The sequence below is a fragment of the Habropoda laboriosa genome, unplaced genomic scaffold (assembly GCF_001263275.1).
Source record: "Habropoda laboriosa isolate 0110345459 unplaced genomic scaffold, ASM126327v1 scaffold1329, whole genome shotgun sequence".
Taxonomy (NCBI): Eukaryota; Metazoa; Arthropoda; class Insecta; order Hymenoptera; family Apidae; genus Habropoda; species Habropoda laboriosa.
In genome coordinates this window covers 82,614-110,384 of record NW_017101431.1, presented here as the reverse complement: position 1 = coordinate 110,384, position 27,771 = coordinate 82,614, and the positions used below count along the sequence as shown (strand labels likewise).

Genomic DNA, 27,771 nt, shown 5'->3' with positions numbered 1-27,771 from the left:
TGTACAAGTATAGTAGAACATAACCTACCAGATCCATTTGGTCCAACAACAGCAGTAAACGATTTTAAAGGTCCTATAATAAACTTTCCTTTGTATGACTTAAAGTTTTCTACTTCGATATGCTTCAAAAATGCCGGCATTTTTGAAAATATTTAAAAAAAATTCACAAATAACAGCGAAGTGGTACAATTGGCGCCATAAAGTTTCTAACACAAACAAGCACTATATATCAACAATTGGTTTTTTGATTGCCCTGAAACTAGTTACGTAGTATTGTCAACTTCATTTTTGAATAAACACAAATTTATGAACGATCATGATATTTTATATATTGATGCTTCTTATTATTATAAATGCAATATAAGGTGTTTATGGTTGATACTACAAATTTTAATAAAGTTATCATACTTTAATACGTATAATAATTTTCACTGTTATAAGGTTATGTAGGTTTTTTAGTTACATTTTAAGTTGCTCAACCACAAATATTTTGTTGTGACGTCCCTGAGTGCCCTGGGCTTCTTTGCAGGTGGGCGCTTGTAAATCTCTCAAATTCCTCATCTAAGTGGTTAGAACGATGGCTACCAGATGTCTTATCGAAGTCTCTCAAATCTTCATTCTCTCGCAAGTAGTAGCAGGAAAAATAAAACAGAAATGTAAATCATCATACATATAGATATTTTAATTGTAAGCATTGGAAGCGATTAGGCTTTAGGAAAACCGAAACGAAAGAGGATGGTACAGCCACAATAAAGAAGCGCGAAGGGACTTTTATCAAGTACATGTAATAAGCATTGTATAATTTCACCGTAGGTTAAGTTTATACATTATATATACGTTTATTATGCAATAAACAAATAGAAAGAAAAAAAAGTCTAGTCAGACGGATCCTGAGGTGAAACGCTTCCTTTCTCTTTCATCCTCTTCTCAGCATGCCCCTTGTCAAGTGGTTCATAGTACTTTCAAACACTCATGTAACTGATAGTATTATACCCTCTGACAACCCCATAGCTTCAGACGTTGGATCTGTGACATCACGATCGCTTATTGTTGCAGTTGAAACGATAAGTTTTATTAATGTTTCAAACAGTAATAAAGTTGTAGAAACAAAATTCGGAAATATGCGTTAACTTAATTATGTTACCTAAAAACTATTCTAACTTAACTCTGTCTAATGAACTATTTCTAATACAATGAAAATGTTTTCCTCAAATCTAAATGTAACTGTGTTATATGGAAAACCACAGCTACAAATTGTGTATATATTCTACAATATTGTCCTTCTCTATCTCTATTGATATTTCTGTGCTTATTTCGGTAAATCTTGCAGTTATTCTGTAATAGTGTACAGTGCTTAAAGCCAGTAGACCAGAGATGGGGTAAGAACCCTTTCTCGTTGCGTACCCGCCTTTAAGGGTCTGGGACGCAACAAGTACATTTAATAATTTTATCAATTCTTAAACTAGTCTTTTATTTATAAATAATGTTAACACTTAAAATTTATTTTTTTAAATTCTTTTTAAGACAAATATTTCTTCAAGTATAAAATAAATTTCATAAATATTGAAGCTCAACATTTACTAGGTATTCTAGGTAAGAAGCATTAAATAAAGTACACTGTATAAAATTTATATAAGTATATTTGATAAATGACAATATTACATAATGAATAATTGGTGTATTATGTGAATGTCTAAGAAGCTTGTACCAGAATTTATAAGTTAATTAAAGTATCAGTCTATAAGCTTTTTAGTAAGCTTTCTATGTAATATTTAATGACATACATTTCAAACTTTAATATTTTCTACTAAAGAGCATGAAAGTCCTGTATTATCAGGTTCAACATTTATTTCTTTAACTACTCCATCTTCAAGAACCATTGAGTAGCGTTTACTTCTTTTTCCACCTAACACTGGTAAATCTACAGATAGTTCCAATGCATCTGTAAACTGAGCTGCTGGATCTGCTAACATGCGTACCTACATAGAGAAACATAAAATAATTCAAATGTCATGTGTTGTTTATTAAAAAAAATATACAATATAACTTTACTACATCATATTACCTTGCCTTCTGCTCCATGTTCTTTACCCCATGCTGCCATGACAAATGGATCATTTACAGAAATGCAAAAGATTTCTGCTATTCCTTTAGATTTTAAATCTCCAGCCTTTTGTATATAACCAGGAAGATGTGTCTGAAATAATATCAAGTTTATATATATAGAATGAACAACCTAAGATTACAATATAAAATATCTCTATTGCTTTTAACATCATAAGAAAATGTGAAAAGAGAAAGTATTCACTTCAAAGGAACAAATATTGTGACAGGTTTTTTCTCAAGGTCATATTTTTTGAAATTTCAAGGTCATCCAAATTTTTTTAAATGCAATAGAATATTTTCATTAGTACAATACTGTAACCGATGGAAAAACAAATTTATCCATGTATAATATGTTGACCATCAGATGATCTTTCATGAAGTAATTCTTATAAAACTATAATATAACATATACAGGTACATTACATTTACATTAAATGTAAATAAATAGATTATTACAGAACTTGTTAAAAAATTATGATCATTGGTTTAAACATTTTTGTAATTTCTGAATTTTATTTATGCCTATATTTATTTCATTCCATTTATGTTTTAACTTAAATAAACAAAAAGAATTACTGTATTTCATTAAATGATATTCTATATAGCTGTGTTAAATAAAATACATTAAAAATGCTGCAAACAATTTGTAAATAAGAGAAGCAATACCTACCTTTGAACATCCTGGAGTGAAAGCTCCTGGTACTGCAAAAACTACAACTTTTTTCCCAGATGCAATTTTTGCAAGATTCACCTTATTTGTAGGAGAATCTTCAAAAAGATCAACTGTGGGCAGCTTGTCACCTACCTAAAAAGATTATTGAATGTACTTATATTTCACAAAAATTAAGTAATATATGAACTTTGGAGTTCTTTATCTTTAACAATATAAATAATAATAAACAGTAAATACTTGTAGCACTTAGATCATATTTATTTATTTTATTATGTCTTAAATTCAATATAAAACATAACTTACTGCGATAACCATGTTTTGAGAAGACACGCGGAATCTCCTTACGAGACAGATAAATGACGATCGTCCGCTGACAGAAATTGCGCGTTTTATGAGTTGGTTCATCTGTATCTATGACTGTAAACTCCGTGCACCAAATAATCAACTGTTCCTCTTAAAATTAAATTATAAAAGAATTTATTCGACTAGAACACAACTGGGAAGCGGCTAAATGAATTCACGTATTGCGCAACTTTTTCCACTCATTACATAAATTTAATGGTTATCTTTTTCTACACATTTTAAAATATTAATTTCATTTACGTAGTAAAAATTAATCAGAAGCATAATTGACATATCAATCACCTTGACTTGTATTCATTATTTTTTTTACACTGTGATGTGAAAAATGACAGTTGTGTTACACATGTTGTATTATCTAAAGAGGATCCATGAAGCATTTTGTAGTTACCATCAAACGGCTACAAGCACAGACGAGGTTTCCATTCTTTCAATAATTTTCTATTTGTCATAAAGAGTAGTGTCATCTTAAGGTACATGTGATGTTAAATTTGAATAATAAAATATATTTTCATTTCACATTAAAGTGTTTAGTAAAAACTAATAAAATCAATATGTTTTTTATATAGGTTTATTATAATGAAATTACCATTGTTGGGTAAAATATGGTAGCCTTACTTAGATACAAAGGAAGACTTCAAATATTGAATATTTTTAGCTATGGTGTGGCGCACCCTATAGATATGAAATTGAATTTATTTGTCAGGTGATGTGATATTTTAGGTTTTATTGAAGTTTTTACGTGAAGAGTGCAATAAGGCTGAAAATCTTAGTTTTCTAAATCTACGCGTTAAATTATTTTATTTTATATATATTTCTGTCAGTATTTAGAAGGAAATGTAATTAGAAAATATGCAATATGCAATATACAGGGTGATCAGCGTAATGTGTCTACTACGATTTTTGAGACACTTCCAGTAGTCGGACAAAAAAATATTAGAAACAAAAACTAATCAGTGCTGGATCGTCAACAACACTGCAAAAATACTCTTTCTTCAATAAAAAAATCGGGGTTAACTATATTTTTTTTACATGAATGCATATATTCTTTTTCTACTGTCTGTTGTATCGAGGTGCATTTAAATGTGCATAACAATATAACCTCAAAATGAGCTTGGACTCGAAAATTTTTAATTAAATGTGAAACTTCCTTTCACTTTTTGCCATTTCTTTCATCAAAAACAAATTTTTCTTCCATCTTATTCACCCTTCGAAACCATTTAAATTATATATAAAAATATTCTAAGTAGAACTACTATAATTACACAAGATAATTAAGTGGCCTGTTTTACGTTTTTCATCCTGTATATTCAACAAGTATCGAAATAGGTGAGAGAGTATTATAGAAATAAATGCGTTTGTTGCGACAAAATTGTAAACAAAGAAAAGAGCTGCAAGCAATTGGTCGAGATAGCTTGTGGGCGATTTGAAAATAGCATACTATAAGAAAAATCGGTGCAAGCCCAAAGGCACGTAACATGAGTCGGAATTGAGGGGCGAAAGGGGTCGGAGAATCGGAATGAGAATTACCTTGAGATTACGGAGAGCACAGAGATTGGAATTGAATACAACACTGCGAGGTGGAACCATCCACGTCCGGGTCATTAAAAGCGGTCCTTCTGAACCCAAGGGCCCTGCTGTCACAATGCGTTGCACTGAAAATAATATGCTCTATTTACAAATTAAAATATCCGATTTCAAAATATTCCGCGCAGTATTTAATCAATATTGGTTCCATCTGCGTCCTGTCCACATTTTCGCTTTTGTTTTTTTTTTAAATGGTAATTTCAATGGCTTTTTAAGTCTTATATTAGTTAGTTATTACGAAAAATTTCGTATAATAAATGTTTAAATGTAAATACATATTTCTTTATTATTTTTAAAACCATTCGAAAAGTATTTTCGAGTGAAATATTTAAAAAAAGGAAAATGTTGAGTTCATTTCTCAAGTGACATAAATACCTACTGTAAGTACCAAATATAATAATGACACGAAATAAGTGATCACATCTTTTTTTACCTCGTTGCATTAAATGATTATGTATAAAACATTTCTTGCATTTAAGAAATGTTATATTATAGATGCATATTTGTAATAAAAAAATCTGAATGAAATACATATGTTTAAAGATAATTTTTTTATTACCAACATAATTTTAAAATAGTTAAATTTACCAAATGTAACAGTGTGACCACTTGTAAAAATGTTTATTTTATTAAAAAATGATACCAAATGACATATATGGACAGAAATACAGCATATAAATGCAAAAATAGTACATGATAACAAATCGAATCATTAGCTTGGAGAGGGTTAAAGATAAGCAACTAAAGAATAGCTTTTACAATTACTTTTTAAAAATTTAAGTTAATTTTATAAAAAGATCGTTTTCGGCAAATCTTTCATTTAATTATTCATAAAATGTAAGCGAAATAGATATATTCTTGCATCCTTTTAGTGGAATGAATTAATCATAAGGTATGTTTAATAAAACTTAACCTAACCTAACACATGGAAAATATGGGGAAGTGTCAGGTCCTTAAAAAAAAAAAGAAGAAAAAACATGGTGATATAGGTATTTTAAAAGTACAGAAATATCATAAATCTTTATAACTCCATTTAAAAATTGTCTATACATAGTAGCACCTTTGAAGAAAATGTGCAAGAAACGGTACTCAGTAAAGGAACGAAGTTGGAATGTCAGTTTTTTAAGTAAAAACTAAATTATTGTCGGTTTACAACAGGACTATCTGTTTTCCAGTAAGCATTGGATTTAAAACTTAAAACGTTCGTGTCGTCATGTACACTTTTTGCACGACAGTTGAACAAATGTTGCCAGCAGGAAGGTTTGCACTAAGGTTTTTATCTTCTTTTCCTAACTGACCAAGTAAAAAACGTTAACGTTGTAAATTATATTTTTCTACTGCTTTTTGTAAACGGTATCTTCTAACGGCAAAAAACTATTTCCGCTAGCGTTTTCGCATTAACGGAAAAGACCTAACCTTTTTTAGCCAGTAAGACAATTTTATGACTGGTATCAAAAAACTGGAGAAAAAACGATCGAGACACTTCCTTAGAGTTCTATCCTTTTACTGTGACACTCTTAGAATTAAGAATTCACTTTATGAAAAATAAGTAGTAGCTTTCTATATTTTACTTCAGTTTTTGATTAATAATAACAGTAGATTAAACGTTTAGTGTATTCTACAAAAAGAAGGGAAGAAAGAAAAGAGTAAAAACTAACGTATAGTGTTCCCTACAACTATTTTTTACGATAACAATTGCAGAGTACGATATAAGAATAAATATATGTAAAATACATATGTAATAGATGAATGAGAAATATCCATACGTACTTACTTACCAACAGTCGGACTTTTCTGTTTCACTTGATTGAGACCGATTAGAGGGCGTTATATAGAAACCGATATCATACTTCACTGTCGTTTTGTGGAGGTACATAATGTAAACGCAGACAGTCAGATTCTCGTTAAGTATAGCCCGAAGGCTCTAATTAAAATAACAAACGGAAAATTTGCGAGTTTCCATCATTTGCAGAAAGTTCTGTTTCCAGTGTGTTTTCACGAGAAGATAGGTACGCGTTCCCACAGATGAATAAACTCATGGAAATGGCAATACTGCTTCGGCTCTTGTTTCTGCGTATAAATGTTTCTATATTAACTTATAGAATTACCTCGACATAAGTGGTGTTGATGTATACTATTTTTAAGTGGAACACCTAACGGAATGTAACGAAGCAGAACGAATAAATAGAAAAGGGATCAGTGAAATAGAAAAGGAAGCTGGGAAAGATCGTAAACAACAGATGAAAGTAGGAAAAGGAAAAAGTGTAAAAATCGATTGGATAGCGTAAAAAGGAATGAAGAGTATGTATGATATCGTTTGAAAGAAGGACAGAGTAGTGATCAAAAGATTACGACGTACGATTAGGGAAATAATGAAGAAATTTAGAATCGAGAGGAAAGAGATGATGCGAGAAAGATGAAAATAACAGTAGGCAATAATGTTGAAGGGAGAAACAAAGAGACAGAGAGAAAAGTTGTAGAGAGGGAAGCGGTGGGTGGGAGTAACCGCGAAGAGGGGTTGGCGTTTTCATCGAAAAGGAAGGTTAGTTCAGGCGTCTCGTTACAGTGGTTGGTTGCTGAAAGCGCGGATGACGTGGAGGTGGTGTGAGGCGGTGGGTGAAAATTCCCGGAGGGTGAAGCGTTCCTGCCGTGTTTTTCGCCGATTGAATCAATTAGAGAGGAAAAACTCCCGGGGTAAAATATTCGAGACGTGTCCTTTCAGTCTTCTACCGCGAATACGTGCGTGCTCGTACGTCCGTACCAATCGAGACGCCGACATGATGGTTCGCCTTCAGAATTGCTGGACCTCGTGGATATCGAACAATTACTTCTCTCTTTTTCTCACTCTCTCTCTCTCTCTCTCTCTTTCTCGCTCTTTGTCCCATTCGCTCTCTCCCTATCTTTTTCCAGGGAATAAGAAAAATAGTGTAGACATTGTTTGAAAATGTTATTACATTTGTGTACATAGCGTTTCCGTTTTCAGCGGCCCCTTGTTTTTATATTATGAATTTAATAATTAAAAATAAGTATTTTATTTTGTAGCTATAACTAGGCTGTTTTATATACTGTTGTTTGTAAGGAGTAAGGTGTTAAAATGTCGCCCTATAGGGAGTGAGGCCTCAGATTGCGGTTAATGCGCCTTATGGTAAATACGGCCCTGATTCTTCCTACTGATTTTTTGAACCATCACTTAAAAATATAACAAAATGTAACTAATACAATATAGCTAATATTTGTAGTAACTTGTAGTAATTTGTACAATGGTAAATATACGTATTTATAGTTATATTAAAATAACTCTAACATTATAGAAATATTTCTTTGAAAAAATTTAAGCAAGCATAGTTATTTAGTTGCATTTGTACACTTTCGAATTTCTGTAGTATTAAAATAATTTTCTACATTTTCTACTATTCAAATATAAAGATAAGTAATTCAAAAAGTTTATTAAAATAAGCATTGTCAACTCGAAAATTTCTTTTCATCCCATTTATAGCCGTATGCAATAGAAATAAACAATTTTTTTTTTTTCAGAACAGAGTCCCTTTTAATGAACATTCCAAACTTTTTAAAAACGTTACTTCAATAAAAAGACTTTTCAACAAACAATACGTATTGTGTCAATATACAGTAATATAATATTTATTTGAAAACTGACGAAAAATTTGACCGAAGGAAGTAGCGCATTTCGTTACGTAAAGTGTTACACCGAACAAGGTGATCGAGATAACAGATACGTAATCTAATAAACGTGTAGATTGAAAGGGAAAAGAGGAAAGGCGAGAGGCTGTAAGACAGTGTCAGACAACAGGGTTTAATCTCTTAATTACCGAGGAATAGGTTCGTATGCAGGCGTGCCAAAGTCTTTGCAAAGATTAGTGGTAACAGTACTCTGGTAAGCCTTCCATCCGGCTTGTTTGTTAAATAATATCATCGCTACCCGGATACAGGATTGCGAAAGTCTCTCCTGTTTCAACTGCATACGCGCGACTGTTCTCAAATATCTATTCGTCCACTGATACGGATATACAAAAGTGTTCGCAACAGGAAATCTAGGGAATTTCGTGGAATTTAACAATAAGAAAATACCTACTGTATCAACTTAGTTTATTAAATGTGAATATTCTACTTTATGTAGAGAAAATGTTGCATCTGAAAATAATATTAGTCGTTACATCATAAGTGCAGATTAAATTGGAAGATGCAATGAAATAAATTATTACCCATTTTGCATTTACCGGATTTAAAAACATCCATGAAAAGTTTATGATTATACGTTGATTATTAATTATTCAATATACTTGATTACTTTGAGGTGTATTAATTTTGTTTATATTCATTAATGGAAGTAGTGTGTTTATACAATTCTGTATCCATGTTGAAATAAAATGTTTTACATTTTTTTAAATTTTATATAAGAGCTATTCATTATTATTATTATTGTTATATTACATATATTTCGAGGTAAATAATAATAATAATATTGTAAAACTTATAGGTACCTACTTAACCTACTTGTTCACATAACCTTTAAAATATATTCCTATAAGAAATATTTTTCCTGTTCTTAGTAAAAAAATTTTAGACAAATATCTGAACTGTTTTTGTAATGTTTTATAATCTCCTTTCCTAAAAGATGATTTGTTCTTGTTATTTACATGTGTCATCCTATTTGTACAAATTGAAATATTTCTTCTTTACTTTTGTTATTGAAAAAGGTGCCATAAATTTTTAAGTAGAGTTTTATTGTGATTACCTGTTATCAATGTGTCTATTAATAAATTTGAATATGATGTGTAATTACTGATAAACTAAAATTACAGCCTCACACGTGTGATTGTTTTGTCTCTCGCTTGATACCAATAAGAATAAAGATTTATTGATGTAATATCCTAAAAACTACAATCTTCGTTATATTCACACAATGGTATTTCTAAATCGCGACTAAATATTTATTGATATTTATTTATTGCTCAGTCCATACGTAGAATATGTTTTTGGGTACAGTAGGTACCTTCTAATAATTACAAAAGTTATCTTGCTCCCTATATACCTACCCAGATAGCAGTTAGGTTAATTATCTTAGTCTATTTTTTCACATAACCTATAAAATATATTCCTATTTCTAACCTCTATTTAGTAATTAAAATTTGGACTTGTAACATAAATCGAGATTAAATATAAAATTACATATGCAATAATAAATATTAATATTTCAGTATTGAAGTTCACAAATTGATACATATTTTTAGTATTGTTGTATATTATCGATAATTGTGTACAATAGTAGGTGTAATGTCACGAAAACAGTGAAACTCGATAGCAAATGTGAAAAGTATAATATCGTGAAAATTTCATTAAAAGTAGCCTAAGATTTAGTAATGTGGCTTATATTTAAGAAATTAACTACCTTAACGTACGATTTACAAAGTTTTTAATAAATTAAGTAAAATTCAATAAATAACTCCAACGATAAAAAGGAAATTTATATTTCTTTTTTTAGCGAAACTTGTATTTATTATACATGTATGCTTCAGAGAAATTGTTTGCTATAAGTACAAGTGAGCAAATTTCGGAACAATTACTTGTGACAACCTGTGAATGGTTGAAAAGGATCGATTCAGCAGATATTGAAATCGACCGACGGATTCTTAATTGACAGTTTCGCGTGATACTACACTGTTTCAACGACGATCTTCAGTCTTCGCTTGCTGCTCTTATAATTACTACTGAACTTATAAAACGTAACTTTTACAACATTAATTTTCAATCGTTTCATTTTCTCTTTCAATTCGATTAAGTTACATTTTAATTCTCATTTTAATTCCTTCACAGTGATCGATACACAATGTTTTCAAAATAAAGAAACGTATCTTGTTGAAAAAGAAAAAAATACTATTATCACCGATTATATTCCAACAAATTCAAGTGTAATTTTCAGTTTTCTTGTTTGCTTACCTAGTACAAAACACTGCAAATATAAACACAAGCATTTATCAAGGGGTTCTCTGCGTGTACCCGCTGTGCTATTCTGTTGTGCAGATTATTGTCACAAGTTTGCTCCCGTTTATTATGTAACATGTATGCTTAACCCCCTGCATTAAGAGTATTGAAGGGATGGAAAGATTCCTGTTGAGAACATAACCTACATGACACATTCATCGAAGTTATTCACGTTCAGCTGGTTCGTTTCTTTGGCAGCACGTTCCAGGATTTCCCTACGTGAAACGGTTGTTCCTTTTCGGATTTCTTAGGTAGACGCATATGAAACGTCATTTTTAGAAATGAAACTTCAGATATATTGTGTTTCGTCGAAAAATAATTTAATCAAAATAATTTTCACACGAATCTATAGGGTCACTTTTCCAAACGATTAACACTAGAAGATTAACATGGAGAATATAGTGCTCCTTTTTTCCATACTCTATTGTAAGATTTTTGGTAGCTTTTAAATAAATTATTTTAATTTAAAAATTCGTTGAATGTTGATTTAAACAAATTATTCGAGTGTTTACAGAAACGGTGGTGTGTTGGGGAAAGGTTTAGCGAATAGGGGAGGTTGTGGCAAAATTTCATATTCTTCACCGTGGATTGTTTTCAATTCAATTTTTTTTAAAACGTTATCCTAAATAGGCCCTGTCTAGCCTTCCTCTTGGTTCATTTTTCAATTGAAAGTAACCAATCTTGAATTTTGCACACCATATTATCGTGAATATTTACAATACTCGAAGTTGCGTGATTTTTGTTGCCCTGCTTTTGAAAAATATGTTTCCCAAAATATACTTACTCTCACCATTCTTAAATTTTTCAAAACGATAGTGTTTTTCGAAAATTCTCCGCCCACGCTAAATATTCATTTTATTCCGAGACAAGTAATCAGGTGTAAAAATTAAATCGGTGCCTTTTCTTACAAGCTTCAATGTTTATTTATAAAAAATAAAAACGCAATTTTAATTTTCCAAATAATTTCCATTACTTTCGATGACTATTCTTCTATTTATCGGGTAACTAATGAATTCTCTCTCTCTGAAACAATATGGCGGCTTCGAGCGGACAAAGTTGTCGAGACTTGATGAAAAATGGCGCCGAATTAATTTCTAAAACACACGAATGGTTGCGATATTTCTTCTATTGTAAAAACATTACAGTTCACAATCGTAGCTATTTCGACACAACTCTTCGATGACATTTACTATTCGAATTCCTATAATTGTTGTGTGGCCAGTGGTCACATTTAGCAGAAGGTTAGGTCTGTGCAATATATACTGTGGCAACGGTCTGTTGACCGCTAATGATCGTGACCCAATCACGGTTTGCAAGTATTTCTTGTGGGGATATTTTCACTTTTCACAGGAGACAACGGTTGTTAGTAAACGAAATTAATGGGACAATAGAGGTTGTCCTTGCAGCAAAGAGGAGACTTTTCAATTTCGTTTTATGATTATATATATACAGATATGCCAACGATGACAAAGATTACCACAAAGAAATCCACGTACAATAAATTCTAACGTTAAACTCGTTTCTTCTCAGGCCATCGGCTCTCGGTCAAGTTATCCGGAAGGTTTTACGGTGAAAGTCCTTCGCTTTCCAATTTATTGTCGTCGGTCATATTTCTGTTTCCCGAAATCCTTACACCCGGTGGATCTTACCAAACGTTTACACGCAGTTGGTCAGAAAGTCGGTAGATAGAAATTTTCGTGGTAACCTAGTGGATTTCGCGAGAAGGATTATTGAAACGAATGTTCCCCTGCCGGATGTTGCGGATATTTCTGGCGTTCGTCAGAGATCCTTACTGTAAGCCTGAAACAGTATCCCTTTCTCCGTATAAATACCTTGGGGAAAATATGTTGAAACGAACGGTTACCATTCGAGGACTACGATTTTTAACGATTGCTCGTAAGCTCGGTTGTGGTAATTGATTATTAAATGCAAATACTGAAATCAAAGCTGTTTCCTTATTTACGGTTACTCCCAAAAATTTTCGGGCACTAACTAAATAACTATCAAACAGTATAAAAATATTAATATTTACTAAATATTCAAATATTTGTATAAAACAATAATTAGACATAAACTAAATCCATGAAAATTTTCTGCAAACAAAATTACCTGAATTCGGTTGGGAAATTTTCTTTACACCCACCCTATTCTCCGGACACTACTTCTCAGATTATCACGTGTTTCGCACATTGCAACATTTTTTACGAGCGACAAATTTAACAATGTTGACTCTGCAAGAAATAACATTGAAAAATATTTTAGTGAAAAACTCAAGAAATTTTACAGTGGCGGCATAATAGCTTAAAGAAATTGTGGAACGAAAGGGTGACTATATTTTCGTAACATTTGAAGGTACGTTTGCAATACTGATCTAAATCAATAAAACGGTACGGACCTATTGGACGACCTAATAACGTTATAATTTCGATAATATTCTAACGTGGTTAGAAAATGAAATGTCTTAGCTGTTCTTATAAATTTGATCATGTTATGACGTAGAGAAAGCAAAATGGGCTACTAAATACTGGACAATGTAGGGGTGATGATTTTCTATGGTATCACTGGTGGTCCATGCATATGTAAAGATTCTTCGAAAGGGTTTCTCCTGTGGCACTCTGGCTACAGGGATACACAGGGGCTTCCCCTTGGCGTGCTCCTGCATTTGTTTTATGTAACCGAGTTTATGTCACTCTACCCTGGCATCGTTCACAATCATCCGGCAGTGTTTTATATAAATTTTTAACTTGATTACACACAAGGAGCTTGCACATGAGAGGTCTCTTATTGCAGTAGCTGATTCAATAATATAACACTTTTCGAGCTTTGAAATCGAACTTCATCCACGAATATCAAGTTGTGAACTTTCACGTCGATCGTTTTCGAATGTTCGAAATAAATGTTAACTAAATAAATATTTCATCCTACTATCCGAGGTAAGTTACATCTAAAGGCTCGTGTAATTACATTACGTTGTTTTCAAATGTTAATAATCGGATAGAAATGAAAGAAAGTTTTAAACGTTTCCCAAGTGTCAAAATGTTTTTACAAATTGCTTACTTGTCACGTAATATGCGTGAAGCACGAGTAAATATTTTCTCTAGCTGTTGAATAATTTGGGAACGAAAGGGTTAATATTTCTCTTTCGTTACAAAAACAATTACTTTGTTTATTCTTAATTCGACTGTCTCAGCACAGATTTCTCCATTCTCGACGGTAAAATTATATATTCTTACCGACAAGTTTAACTTAGCCTACAATGTTTCATCAATCGAGGAAGGGAGTGAAATTAAAAGGGTGCAACGAAAGATATTGCAATTTTATCGTTAACGGCCGAAAGGAAGTTTCTTCGTGCGAAAAAGGTTAACCGTTCCGTAGTGGAAAAGAGTTAAAAAATGCGACAAAGCAAGGATCTCTTAGGAGAGTGAAATGGTACGAGAGGTACGAGAGAAGGGATCTAAGGGTGGTGACAGTAGGAATCCTAGTTCGCGCAGGCATAGCGCGTGGCAAAGCGCGCCATATTTCTGAACGATGCCCCGAATGGACCGGTACGTGTTTGGATCGCTTTTAAGAGGGCACCGTAAATTTTGTGGCACAGCAGGGTCGTAAACTCGAACCGAACCGAATAAACGGCCCTCGCGAGGTAGGGGTGCCACCAACCTACAGGGGGTACGGCGCGCACGCACGCCACGCCGCGCCGCGCAACGTCGCACCAAGCCAGCAAACACCGTGCTGCACCACCTCGCACCACCTCACAGCGTGATACGAATACGCCTCTCCCTCTCTCTCTCGCCTTTACCCTCCCCCCTCTCTCCCTCTCGCACTTACCTACTCGCTCCTTCCCTCTCTCTTACACCCTCCCTTGCGCTCTCACCCCCTCTCGGTCTGTCTCACTCCCTCACTGTCTCTCTATCTCTCTCCCTCTCTTGTGCTCTCTCATTAACTCTCTCTTTATATCTCTCTCCCTCTCATGCGCTCTCTCATTAACTCTCTCTTTATTTCTCTCTGTCTCTATTTCTCTCTTTCTTTCTCACTCCCTCTCACTCACTCACTCACTCATCTACTCACCTCTCTCCCTTCCTCACTCGCTTTTACACTCTCTCTTTCTCTCTCTCTCGTCTCTGTCGTTCTTAGCGTTTACTTTTCTGGACCATCAGAGACAATTTGACAGCTCAACATCAACTTCTTCGTGTACTGTTAGTAGCTCTTTAGTACCAAATGTTATCAATGATGAACCTGTTGTTCTATATAAAGTTTTGACACAAATGATCCAAAATTGTAAAGATTTGCGGTTCTCGTTAAAAAATGATGAAAAATATTTAATCAATATGGACCGAAAAGTTGTACGATACTTCTTCATTTACGATGTGCTGAATTCTCATTATGTTTGTGATTGCTAGTATTAGATCACACAATCGTTAACTATTGAGGCTTCCAGATGTAAGCCGTGTCCTTATCGAGGAAATGTTCCGACGTTTCGTAAGCATTGCAGCTCACTTCATCGGGGTTCCAATGACACACTGATACAATCAGTACTGAGTAATAGGTATATTTAATATAAGTATGATCTAAGTCTGAGGTTGTTTGGATAAACATATTAACATAAACGTTATTAACATAGTAACGATTCCTATGTTAGAAGAGATAGTCGAAGTAGTGTCCATTTATTTCAAAAGAAAAATTGCAATAGTTGAATTATGAAAGCATGTATGCTTTCTTATTATTTCTACTTCTACTACTATCTCCTACTTCTGAGAATAAACGATAAGAAATATGGTCGTGGATGAATGAATTACAGTAAACTCCTTCTTATCCGGCCTCCACTTTAAGCAGCCAGTGGTTTCCGTAGAAACAGATTGTGATTTTTCTATAGCAGTAATAGACTTCGACATAAGACAATCGACAACCGTTGCACATCAAACTCATCGTCAGCCATATCGAAGCTCATTATTGATTTCTTTATATAAGTTAAATAAACATTTCTTTATATGTTTTTAAATTATATTAATGATATATTATATTATATTTAGATTTTATGTGTAAATAATAAATACTATATGCATATATATATATATATATGTATTTTTTATTGAATTTACTACCTGCAAGTGATACCGTCGGATTAACCGACTATTCGTTTATCCGGCCGGTTAACCCTCATCCGTCCCTCAGTTTCGCATCTTAATAGGTCCCTCGGTGTTAATTTGACACAATGGTAAAAAATCAATTAAACGAAAAGATAAATAATTAATTTTGTAAATTCTTTTATTAAATATAGAAAATAAACGAAAATTTTTTTCTAGAAATAGCCGAATAATACAATTTTTTACCGGAAAAGTGTCAAATTGACACGAGGGACGGATGAGGGTTAAGAGGGATTCTACTGTACCTACTTATAAGAAACATGCAATGACATTCACCGATGTACCTATATATTTTTATGCTATTGACTTCGAACGTGCAAAGCTTCTTTTTCTTCGTTTAACTTAAGAACGATTGAATTTGAAAGAAAACTATTTAGTATCTCATCTTATCTCAGCTTCTAATACCTACCTATATCTATTAAGCTTTTAGTACCGTTTTTTTTCTCAGATTGCAAGGAAAAGAAATGAGACGAAAGAAGAAGACGAGAGAAGACTAAGAGGAAGAAGGTCGAAACTTCTTTGACGCAGAATCAGAGCTTGGGGTTCGATTTGAAATAGTGGTTGCTTAAACAAAGCGCGACCGACTGTAAAAGTAAAAACAAAATACAGAAAAAAAAGAAAAGAAAGAAAAATGACCTATAGGATGATTTATTGTCCCTGAGCAGGAGGTTTTCGAATTTTCAGAAGTATCTCAATAAGCTTTCTGCTCGCCGAACTGCGGTAACCGACGAAACGACTCTTGGCTTACCGCATGTGTCGTAAAAGTTTTTACACTCCGAAAAATTTCAGTGGAAACTTGGAAAATGAAGGAGAGAAACGAGGAGAAGCAATGGTGAGATGAGAGGTACGGTAGCCGTTTTGTGGCCCCCTATAAAAGTTATACGATGGGACCCGAACCGCCGAAGCACACGAAATATTTGCCACCCTCGAATGATTTGTGAGTCTTCTCCGATCGGACTTTTAGCCATGGTTTCACCTTTATTTTTTCATTTTCCCCAAAAAACTTGTGTTTCTCAAGGTTGCTCCTTCTCGTATAAACAGAAATACATTGATGTAATTTGTAGTCTCACAACATTCTCACAGACGATAGGCATTGTTCAGTAGGTTATAGTTTTTATTTCAGACTCGTCAGTCTAGAAATGGATTTGACTTAAAATTCTTCTCACTCATCCTTCCATATACTTACAATACACGATCTATTATCATTACTTATTCAACTGTTCGCTGATTCACTTAACCTATCCTATTGCTATTATTTGCTTCTCTTTTTTCCTTTTCTAATTCTTTCAGAATCTTCCTTCTCCTAGTGTCTCCAAATTGCCTTTCAGTTTATCTACTTCCTCATACTACGGACGATACTCTATATTGTCAAGTTAATCGTCAGATTTTCAGATCAGAATAATAATTCTGTCGCGTGTCTGATAATGATCGATGCGATCGTTAATTTTACAAGCGATTACACAATATCCGATGTTATAAAATTCTTTATCTCTATACAGAGGTAAAGTGGGTGATAAAAGATGCGATACCGTGCTAATATCTAATTTTCAAATAAAGCAAATTTCGTTAATTGTATTTTACCGTTTGTGCCCTTAGCGCCTATAGGCTTTCGAAAGTTTTCTCAGACTGTGACCTTGACGCCTATAGGCGTTTCGAATATATTCTCGCACCGTGCTGTTGCCGCTTTTTGGCACACTTTCGCCTTAATTTAAGCCTTGGTTCTTGTTCCTTGCCTATTTCCACCTTAACTTTTAAAACGATAAATTTCAGTTTTGAAAAATTTAACAAAATTTTAAAACGTCGAAACGAAAAATAGGGTTTAGGAACTCCCAGACTAATCTGTTGGATTCAGTGTCTTTTTTCCTACGTTCGTCATTGTTTGTACGCCGCGAATTTAGAGCGACAGCGACGAAAACGTCTCGAAGAGTAAAATCAATCTCTACAATTTCGCAGTCTTACATGGAAATTTTTCCCGTTTGTACGAACACACGCATAAGTTGCCACGTAGATGGATTGCATCGAATCTATCGCTGGGAAACATTCACTGCCGCTACGAATACCCCGCGTTCATCCGGGGTTCTTTCAGGCGAAAATGCGAAATACATTTTCTTTTCGCTGGAAATTTTGAAAAGTTAAAAAATTGAATTTACGATCAACGTTAAGTCCTCGTAGAAATACGTAACAAAGATACGATTTATAAAAGTTGCAAGCACTGCGGAAGTTAGATATCTTCTTCGCTGTCTTTGTAAACGAGAAGGATGACACGTTTTTCTACGGAAACGTGATGAAGTTTATCTTTATTATTGTTTCCAAGAAAACTTCACAATTTTCAATCTTTCCTACGTACACCACATTAACAAACGTAGACGCAAATAGATATAATTATTCCTACAGAACGATGTCGGTACGCAAACCTCGACTCAATCTTGAAACCTGATTTTCAGAAAAAGTGTGTCTTGGTCGAAAAGAGAATTCACTCTGCATTTTTCTCTGCATTCATTCGTATTTTCTAATTATCTTTTCTAGCTACGGTGGTAAAAAATTTTCATACGCAATTCAAATGGTTTCAAAGGGCGACTAAAATGGAGGAAAAATTTGATTCGTGGAAGAAAAGTGACAGGAAGTTTCACATTTGAGATAAAATTTTAGAGTCGTATTATTATGCATATTTATATTATGTAGAAAAAAAAAATACAGCTACCTACATTCATGCAAAAACACACAGGTGACCTTGAAAAAGAGAACAGAAAAAATGGCATTTATAAAAGAAATTTTCCTCTCGTTTCGTTCACTCTTTGAAATTATTCAAATTACGTACAAAAGGTTTCTCGTATCACCGTAGCTAGGGAAGATAATTAGGTGGTCCGTTTTACGTCGCGCAAGTATACAGGGTGTCCCAGTTTTTTCCGATCAAACTTTGTCACCGTGTTCTAAAGAAATGTTGCATAAGCATATGTCGTTCGAAGTTTTATTAAAGAGTTACAACAAAAATATGAAATACAAAGGGAAATGCCACTAGCAAAAGTTAAACACAGCTCGCATAAACAAACTGTAGATGTATGTATCGCCGATCTATTCTTATTTTCTGTCATAATTTTTTAATAAACCTTCACTCTCTTTCGCAATTACGCCCATAGAACATTCAGCCAACGTTCGACTAGGAAAACTTGGGACACCCCGTACAGTATCGCAATATTCACATTTCATTCGTTCAACTTACACAAATGCCCTGCAATATTACTGAGATCCATTTTTCTTTTCTATTTTCACAAACTTACGTAGTCGGAAGATATTGACACACTGGATATTAATTATGCGTCGTAAGCTGGGATTCGTTATCAGCAAGACACGTATGTGCATATATAAGACACTTGTATAAGCATTGATGCAATATAGAAGGGTGCTTCGTCCATGAGCTTGACGCTGATAAGAAGAACCTTGGTAAGATAAAACTGATTTTTATATCATTCGTCAAGTAGAATAATTATTTGCACTTGAAATGTTTATCTGTATATATATATATGTATTCGCCACAAAACGCATTTCAATATCCCGTGAAAAGGAAAGAAATTTTCATACAGAGTTGAAAAATGTGTCAATTAGATAAAAAAGATATCGTTTTTCTAATAATGCTAAATTCAGTAAACTTTTAACGCTAGAAGGAGCGGCTGGTGGAAAGTGACCTATTAGCGTGCTTTCAAAAAAATGAATTTTTATGGCGGAAATATGGAAGTAATACAGAAAACCGAGTCAGAAAGATAAGAAATTGTTTAGAAGTGATAATAATCACCGGTATGGAACGTTCGCTGTTTTTATGGAAAGTTGCTAATGGGCTACATTTCACTCGGTCGATATTTCCAGTGTTGAAAAGAAACAAAGTAATTATGACAAATTTCTGTTGTAAAGTGGTTAGTTTAAATGTGTAGTACAGTGTATCTGTTACAGTTCCTCCTCTGTGTCTGTAGGTACCTACATGCGAGTAAACCTTCGACGATTTATTATGATTTATAAACGGAAACGTACACTCTCGTCCATAAGTCTCCGTACATTTCGCATATTTAGATTCAGAATGAAATTACAAAATGGAACTAACACTTGCTGACACATTCGTGTTACAATGGAAGCTAAATTGTCGCGCGTTTGGACGATCTCAGTGGAGAAGCAATCGTAATAAACGTTACATTCGAAAAGTGACAAATGTCACTTTTCATGAATTATGGCCGGGAGTGTCTGTACTCATTGAGACTTGTATAGGTTACTTACAACTTGTTGTAGCAGCGAGTTCACATTCATTAGTTAGATGGATATAAGGCAACAGGCATGAAAGTTTGCTCTTCGGAGATAAAATTACAAAATTTGCATATTGTCTCGTTAGAGTTGTATTTTGTGATTTTCTACGATAACAAAAACCCTGAAATTCATCTTTTTCTCGATAAGTAGCTCGGTACGATTACAATATAACCGTGTGTGATCTATATTGTGCAACTATTTGTTGCACTGTGATACGATATCGAAAATACCGGATAACAAGTTCTAATTGGTGTCTTCTATTTAAGACGTGCATAACAATCACCAAGTGAATGTGAGAGACGATCTACGAGTACATGTGAGAAGGTAAGAAGGAAATATTATTAATAACGACTAGTGTTTGCAAGTGTTTTAAATATGTAATTAAAGGAGCATCACTTTTTCCATTGTAGGAAGCAGTAGAAAAATATTTAACGCTTAATTTTTATGTATGCTTCCATTTTATATTCCATATAACGTTATTGTAGTGTTATGTTACTACTAACATAAAATTATAAATTTGATTATTTTCTGCATTTAATTATGTATAAATAACTTCCCCTTTCTATAATTGAGCTTTAACTCCTTTCATTTCTACGAATATAATTTATAAATAAACAGGGACAAGGTTGCAATAAAATATGCATTAAAAAATAAGAAGAAGGGAAATAATTCAAAAATACTTGCTGTGAATAATAACATTTGAGGACGTAAATTAGAAATGATTTTTCCAAGTCTGTTACATTTTTACAGAGATTCCATTTTGCTAATTTTGTTTTGCCTATTTCATTTTTCAATTTCTGTTTCCTATCTTGTATTCCTAATTTTATTTTCTTTATCTTTGTTTTGTTTATTCTGTTTTTACGAAACCTTTCACTTCCTCGATTACTTTCTGGCCATATATCCGGACACTACTGCATTACTCGTTTACCTTAAATTAATACAAAAGTTGATACAAATATAGTCATGTTTGGTATCATTTCGATCGTACGAATCTCAATAATCCTACTAAGCCCATCTCGTAACAATATAATGAAAAATACAAAAAAATGATATTTTTCTTATTCCCGTAATTGATTACCGCTCGAATCGGATCATAGATAACGCCTGCCGATCTAAAGTCAGTCGTACAAGCGGACAAATTCTACTATAGCTAATCACAGCACGTACTGTTATAGTCGTGCAATTTCGCGTAACAACAAAAATAGCATTTTTTCAACACTATCGTCATTCGGTTAAAAAATCGAGTGTAGTTCCAAAAGGCCCCGATCGCCGATCGACACGAAATTTAGCGCGAAGAGGGAGAAGGGTAGGTGGACCCGAAATATAAAATAACAGCTACAGCCAATCGTTAGATTCCGAGATATCAACAGACAACCTTCGGTACTACACATTGAAACTGCGTACACAGACGTGACTAACACATCGAACGCTGCCTCTGTACTAATAAAACCGTTTTCACTGTGCCGTCGTTCCCATCCAATGTCGAGTATGTGCCCTATATCTACAGAGTGACGAGTTTCGTCCAAATAAGGCTCATTGACCGAATCAGCCACTGAAAGCGAGGATTTGAATCTAACCTAACGTAATCGCGCGTGTAACCGTCTCGTCGATCAGTCGAGCTGGAGCACAGCGTCTAATACCATCGAATATCTTTAGGCGGTCGGTGATACATATTAGAACAGTCGTCGTTTCGCCAGAATTTTACATGGAACCGGTGTCTGGGTATCTATAGGGTTACAGATACAACCGAGGTCGTTACCGCTATTGTGTCATCGGCTGCTGGACACTTGACGGGAACGGTTGAATCAGTGAAATCTGTACATGCAGCGTTCGATGTGTTAAGCACGTCTGTATAGATACGCCAGTTTCGATATACAGTACCGAAGGTTTTTTTCACCTCTCTCTCTCTTCACGCTAAATCTCGCGTCGATCGGCAATCGGGTCCTTTCGGAATCTCACCGTTTTCACGTAGGTATTCATAGATAATTGGCACCGAATAGGCGTAGAAATTGATACGTTGACGTATGCGTGCACGCGCGCGCGTGTGTGTGTGTTAGTAAAAACGTGATGACAGTATATAAACGAACGTGTTGAAGTACGCACAAGGTATCAGTTGGAAAGTTTTTCGTTAGTCATTTACTACGAATTTAACAGCTCGGTATGTATAACACGCCGCGATTTCTTTGTTTGTTTCGCGTTTTCGATAAAGCGAAGTAACGTGGGAAGTGTTGCGACCGTTTCGAGATTCGTAACGTGACTGAAGAAAGTAAGAACGAACGAGTGGTTAAAATTGCATTGTACGAGCAAAGGGAATCGGTGTGATTAGGCAAGTCGACGATAAATCAATCGCGTTTTACATACATATGTGCGTACTTTTGTCGGTACAGACCAGTGATGGCGGACCTTTCGAGCTCGGTGTGTCAAAATTTAAAGAAAACCTAGGTTAACTCGTGTGCCGTGTCATATTTAGAAATATCCATAACTGTTGCGAGCGTTACGACCTTGTACGATCATGGACTCTCGCTATGGTTCAGCTCCGAATTAACGATTCTGTGATCTGCTCGGTTTCGGCTGCGAGGTGACTTCCGTCGATGCGTGTCACCCAAAATGTCTTGGCGTGTCACCTTTGACACGCGTGTCATAGGCTCGCCATCGCTGGTATAGACTGTGAAATTCGTGACAGAAAAGTAAGAAGTCGATTCGATCGAAATCCGTAAAAAGCTGTTTTACGCGAAACTGCGACACTGTGTAATCGCGATCACGAGTTATAGTCGTAGTTTTTAATACCTACCGCTTCACGGTCATCCTCTTTTTGCAATTACGGTAACGCACACTGCGTAGGTATGTGTGTATACGTGAGGTTGCAATTTGCATAATTTGTCCACACGTTGCATACCTACAGGGTGTCACGGCTAAAGGAGACCACCTAAATATCTCCTTTGTTTTTCACGACGCGAGAAATGTTTACGGCACAATTTGAATTGTCTCGAAAGAGGAATTTTCAGTTTCTTCGAGATTATCGGTACTTTTTATCCGGGAAGCTTTTTTTTTTTTGCATCTTGCAGCGAATGAAAAAATAAATTCGAGTAGGTACGCTTGAATCGTAACCTTCAGGTTGACCTTGAACACCAGAAATGTGACGAAATTGTCAGACGAATTGTAAATGCTCAAAGTGATCTCCGTCGACAGCTCGAACAAACAATCGCGGATTCTTCGATGAGCCGACGAAAAAATTTGTCTTCCATGGTATTCCTCTTTTGCGACGATTCAAATTGTGCTATAAACATTTTTCATGTTGTCAAAAAAAAAAAGAGATACTTTTATGGCGTCTTTTAGCCGAGACACCCTGTGTAAAATAGGATGCGCGTGAATTAATAAACGGGCAGTTTACCGGTCGAATATTTGAACGAACGAAATTGCGTCAAATAGGATCTTATGCAACGTTAATTATTACAAATGCATTTTTATTCTTGCTTCTTCCTCTTCACTTATTCCTAATTTACTCTGACAAATGCTTATTCTTCGTTTAATCCTCGTGTAGGCAACTATTCAGGTGTATTTAGGTCGGCTATCTACCCATTTCTATATTTTCCTTCAACAATTTTCTACGTTCTTGTGAAAGTATCGCAAAATCGCTCCGCATCCCCATTTCTTCGACATTTTTACGTCGATAGGCACGTTTTAGAAATGTAAATTTACGATTTTAAATATTAACGCTTGAAACAATCGCGAACATTGGTTGCTCACACAAGGATCGAATCGTACCTCTTGTAAAAATCTAGGAATAATCAAAGAACCCCCAGCACTCAACGTCAATGTACAATTTCTTTCAGAATGGAAATTAATCATTTGGGGATCAACGAGCACGTATTCGAAAAGGCACTTCGAAGGAAATTCTCCGTGGAAAATGTGAAAATCTTGGAGAACACGTGTTGTTGTATATCGGACGTAGGGACAAACTTTCTCAGCGATCTTTACGAAGCCTCTATCAGATACGCGATCATTTCTAACAACGGGGAAACGAAATACGAAGGTTCGGTCAGTGCTATTATTAAGACGGAACCGTCCAATGAAATATCACGCGACATCGTTCGCAAACAGGATTTGTTTGCGATCGAATTGAAATTTTTGCGCGATGTTCTACCGAGGATAAGGGAAACCGTCGACTGTCAGTTAGGGCCGTCTTTGTGGTACGGTTCTACCAATCCTCATGTTCTTGTTATGGAAAATTTGAAGGAGAGAGGATTCATCATGAAAGATCGTCAAAAGGGTTTATCATTTGAACATTGTTGTTTGGCCATTGAAAGAATTGCAAAATTACACGCTGGATCCGTTGCGGTTAACGAAAAGGTACGTGTTAAGGATTGTACTATGTGATACGTAGTTATACAGGGTGGGCCACGTAACTGCTTGAAACAGGCCACCTAATTATCTTCTCTATTTAGCTGTGCTGGCACGAGAACATCTTTATGCGTAACTTAAATGATTTCAAAGGGTGAATAAGATGGAGGAGACATTCTTTTTCATGGAAGAAATGGTAAAAAAGCGGAAGGAAGTTTCGCATACGATTTAATATTTAGCGAGTCCCACTAATATTCGGACACACTTTAGAACAGTAGCACTTTTTTAAAATTTGACCTAACGACTTGAGTGTTTTGTTTTTAGAAGTTAGAAGGATTAGTATACTAGGTGACGTGTGCAAAAAATTTTGAAAGAATTGCAATTTGTGGGAATCGCGTAGAAAATTGTGAAGGTAGCATTTAACAACTTTTTTATGTTGAAATTTCAAGTGTATATTAAATATTTGTATACTATCTAGTCTTATCCATTTGTGTATTTACTTTTTATACGTACATCATAAATAATAGACGATTTCGGTGGCGGTTCGTTCATCAGGATTGCCAGCCACTCCGATTGGACGATCCTTTAACCCCCTGCCGCATGATAACGCGTTAGACTCGTGCCACAGATTTTGGTCAAGATCTGGGAAACGCAGTCCTATCAGTAAGAATAATCAATTTTAATTCCAATTTTCCATTTCATTTATCAAACTGAAGATTGCAAAGTTTCATTAATTTACAATACATTAGCTTTTCTTACTTAATACTGTACTAAAACGGTAAATAGCTGACGCTTAGACGCACAGTCAGGAAAAGTAATCATACGTCAAGGGGTTAATCGAGTTTCGCGTTAGAACTTGAAATTTCACTTTTCGAATAGGTGTAATGTTAATTCAAATGAATTTCTTACAGAATCCAGAGATAATGGAACATTTCAAGAATGGCGGCATCGTGTCAACCAAATGTCCAGTCACTTTCTCAAAACTGATGGAAGTATCCCTCGTGCGAATAGGCAACCAGATAAAACAATGGTCAGACGAACGGTGCGTGAGAGCAGCGGACAAAATAATCAAATTGTCGGAAACTATTTTACCTCGATGTATGGATGTGTACAAGTACGACTTCGACGAGTTCTGTGTACTAAACCACGGGGATAGTTGGATCAACAATATGATGTTTGTAGAAAATGAGAAAGGCCAACCTATTGATTTCCTATTGGTAATTACGTTATTTTATACGTGTATAGTCGGTGGAAGCGATATGGCGAGGTCGTAAAATCAGTCTCAGGCGTCAAAGTAGGAATAGGAATCTAGACTTGTACAAACGAAGATAAAGATCAGTTCAACTTTTTCCTTCGACAAATCTAAAGTTTAAAAATGGCCATTTTTGGCATCGCCTGGAACTGAAAAGTTCATGCAGGACCTTTAAGAATGTCTTCCAAGGAACAAAAACTGTCTTTAGCACTTTCCCGAGAAACGATGGGAAAGTTGTTAAAAATGAATCCAGTGAAATTTTTCATTTCCAGGCGACGCCAGAAATGGCCATTTTTTAACATCCTCCTCTATAACTTTATCGATGATCTTGCATGTTCCTACATTTTAAGTGTGTCTCACATCAAAGTGGTAGGTAACTCAAACAATAATACCGCATATTTCAGGTCGATTATCAAATGGCAGTTTACACATCTCCAGCTATCGACTTGTTGTACTTTCTAAATATTTGCCCCGAGTACGATATAAAGTACGATAAGGATGATTATTTCCTGAAGATTTATCTGGACACGTTAGAGGAGACTATGAAAAGTATTAGTTGCAAAAGGAAACCACCAACGATGCAACAATTAAAAGCAGCAATTCACAAAAGGAGGGTATACGCTATTCTATCTGGAATCATTCTATACTTGCGCATGATGGCGAATAAAGAGGACACCGAGGGTTTCCAGAAAGTTGAAGAATTAACGTACGAGACTATAATGGACGTTTTCAAGAATCCAGATGCGGTGAAACTCACGCATAAAATGATCCCAATCATGGACGAGAGAGGTTACTTCGATTGAAACGATTATTTCTGTATTGAAATAGCGATTAGTTTATTTAAAACGTGATTCGACGAACAGGAACGTAACGTACATTACATATACTTTATGATTTATTATACATATACGTACGTACACATGATTTATTACCTTGTTACACAACGTAGATATTCATATATGAATATATAGGTATGTTAAATATACGCATAAATGTTACGACATAATATTCAGATTAGCACCTAGATACTAAATATACGATTATGGAAATCTAATCTTGTCAAAAAAATTCTCATCGTTCTCTTGATCCTCGAATGATGTTTCTTGCATTTCTAATGTTAAAGAGCTTTCAAATTTAGATGTAACGATTTCTCCGAACTAATTCTCCGATTTAAACTATGTTTCATCGTTTGCGTAGGTATACTATTAGGTCGTCTTTAAGGCGGTCTTTTTGAAAAATCATAACTCCACTGAAATTAGACTTTTTTATTTAGCCCTTCGACAGTTTATCCCCAGTGAGACTCGGGCAGTGCGTTGAATAACGAACAGTTTAACTCGCGAGAGACTTTTAGGAAGAAAGTTAGAAAGGGGTGAGATATTATTATCAGAATTGTGACGTAGGGTTGTGTACACTGTGCTTTGAAAATAAGGACACACGACGTAATTGTTAGAAAGATACGTGTCAAATATGAATTTCATTGACTCTAATTCGTTATTACATTAGACTGTCAAAATTATAGAAATTTAGGAATATGTGACATTAGATTCTACGATTCTACAGTAAATACTGTATGTCTCTTTTGACGTAACACAGATTACTGGCGGCCTACGTAAATTATTTCACGAAGAAAATTGAAGTTTGAAACTCTGTGCATATTTCTTTACCTTCCCTTGGTCATCCCGAGGTTGATAAGAAATACCAAGTTCTTCACTGGTCTTTGTTTCCTTTCGAAACTTCGTTGCAATCCAGTGTTTCCCCTCTTCGTCTGTATTATCTATTAAATATCAAACTGTTCGCACCAGTAAATAACCACTTGCCTTCTAACAACGAGTCAGACTCGTGACACAGGCTCTATATAGCGTAATCGCGAATAAAACACTTACATTAACAGCAAAAATTAATTTTAATTCTAGCTTTCGTTTCCATACGCAAGACTGAGGATTTTCTTCCTTAATACTACTCACACTTAGGCTCACAGTCGGCAAAAAAATATCAAATATTAATTTTGATAATAAAAA

The 27,771-nt window shown here is 34.6% G+C and overlaps 3 protein-coding genes across 9 annotated transcripts in view; 1 reads left to right on the top strand and 2 right to left on the bottom strand.

Annotated features, from left to right (window-relative positions):
- LOC108578153 (structural maintenance of chromosomes protein 1A-like) overlaps positions 1-140 on the bottom strand; it is a 7,315-nt gene extending 7,175 nt beyond the window's left edge. Inside the window, 1 exon segment of the mRNA XM_017941429.1 lies at positions 6-140. Within this exon segment, the coding sequence (XP_017796918.1) occupies positions 6-140 (135 nt within the window).
- Positions 141-1,719: 1,579 nt separating this feature from the next.
- On the bottom strand, positions 1,720-3,290 carry LOC108578158 (peroxiredoxin-5, mitochondrial-like). The gene is made up of 4 exons (XM_017941440.1): positions 3,083-3,290; positions 2,777-2,911; positions 2,066-2,197; positions 1,720-1,979 (listed from the first exon to the last, which is right to left on the bottom strand). Exons 1-4 carry the CDS (start codon positions 3,182-3,184, stop codon positions 1,788-1,790), a joined length of 561 nt encoding a protein of 186 aa, XP_017796929.1. The 5' UTR covers positions 3,185-3,290; the 3' UTR covers positions 1,720-1,787.
- Positions 3,291-19,293: 16,003 nt separating this feature from the next.
- LOC108578151 lies at positions 19,294-26,747 on the top strand. 7 transcript variants are annotated; one of them, XM_017941421.1, is made up of 5 exons: positions 19,294-19,311; positions 20,427-20,484; positions 23,984-24,510; positions 25,413-25,718; positions 26,158-26,746. In XM_017941421.1, exons 3-5 carry the CDS (start codon positions 23,995-23,997, stop codon positions 26,554-26,556), a joined length of 1,221 nt encoding a protein of 406 aa, XP_017796910.1. In that variant the 5' UTR covers positions 19,294-19,311; positions 20,427-20,484; positions 23,984-23,994; the 3' UTR covers positions 26,557-26,746. The 7 variants fall into 7 exon arrangements, with proteins under 7 accessions (XP_017796910.1, XP_017796909.1, XP_017796914.1 ...); XM_017941420.1 differs by lacking the exon at positions 19,294-19,311 and having other exon boundaries at positions 20,222-20,484; XM_017941425.1 differs by lacking the exons at positions 19,294-19,311; positions 20,427-20,484 and adding an exon at positions 21,825-22,128 and having other exon boundaries at positions 23,994-24,510; positions 26,158-26,747.
- Positions 26,748-27,771: the final 1,024 nt, after the last annotated feature.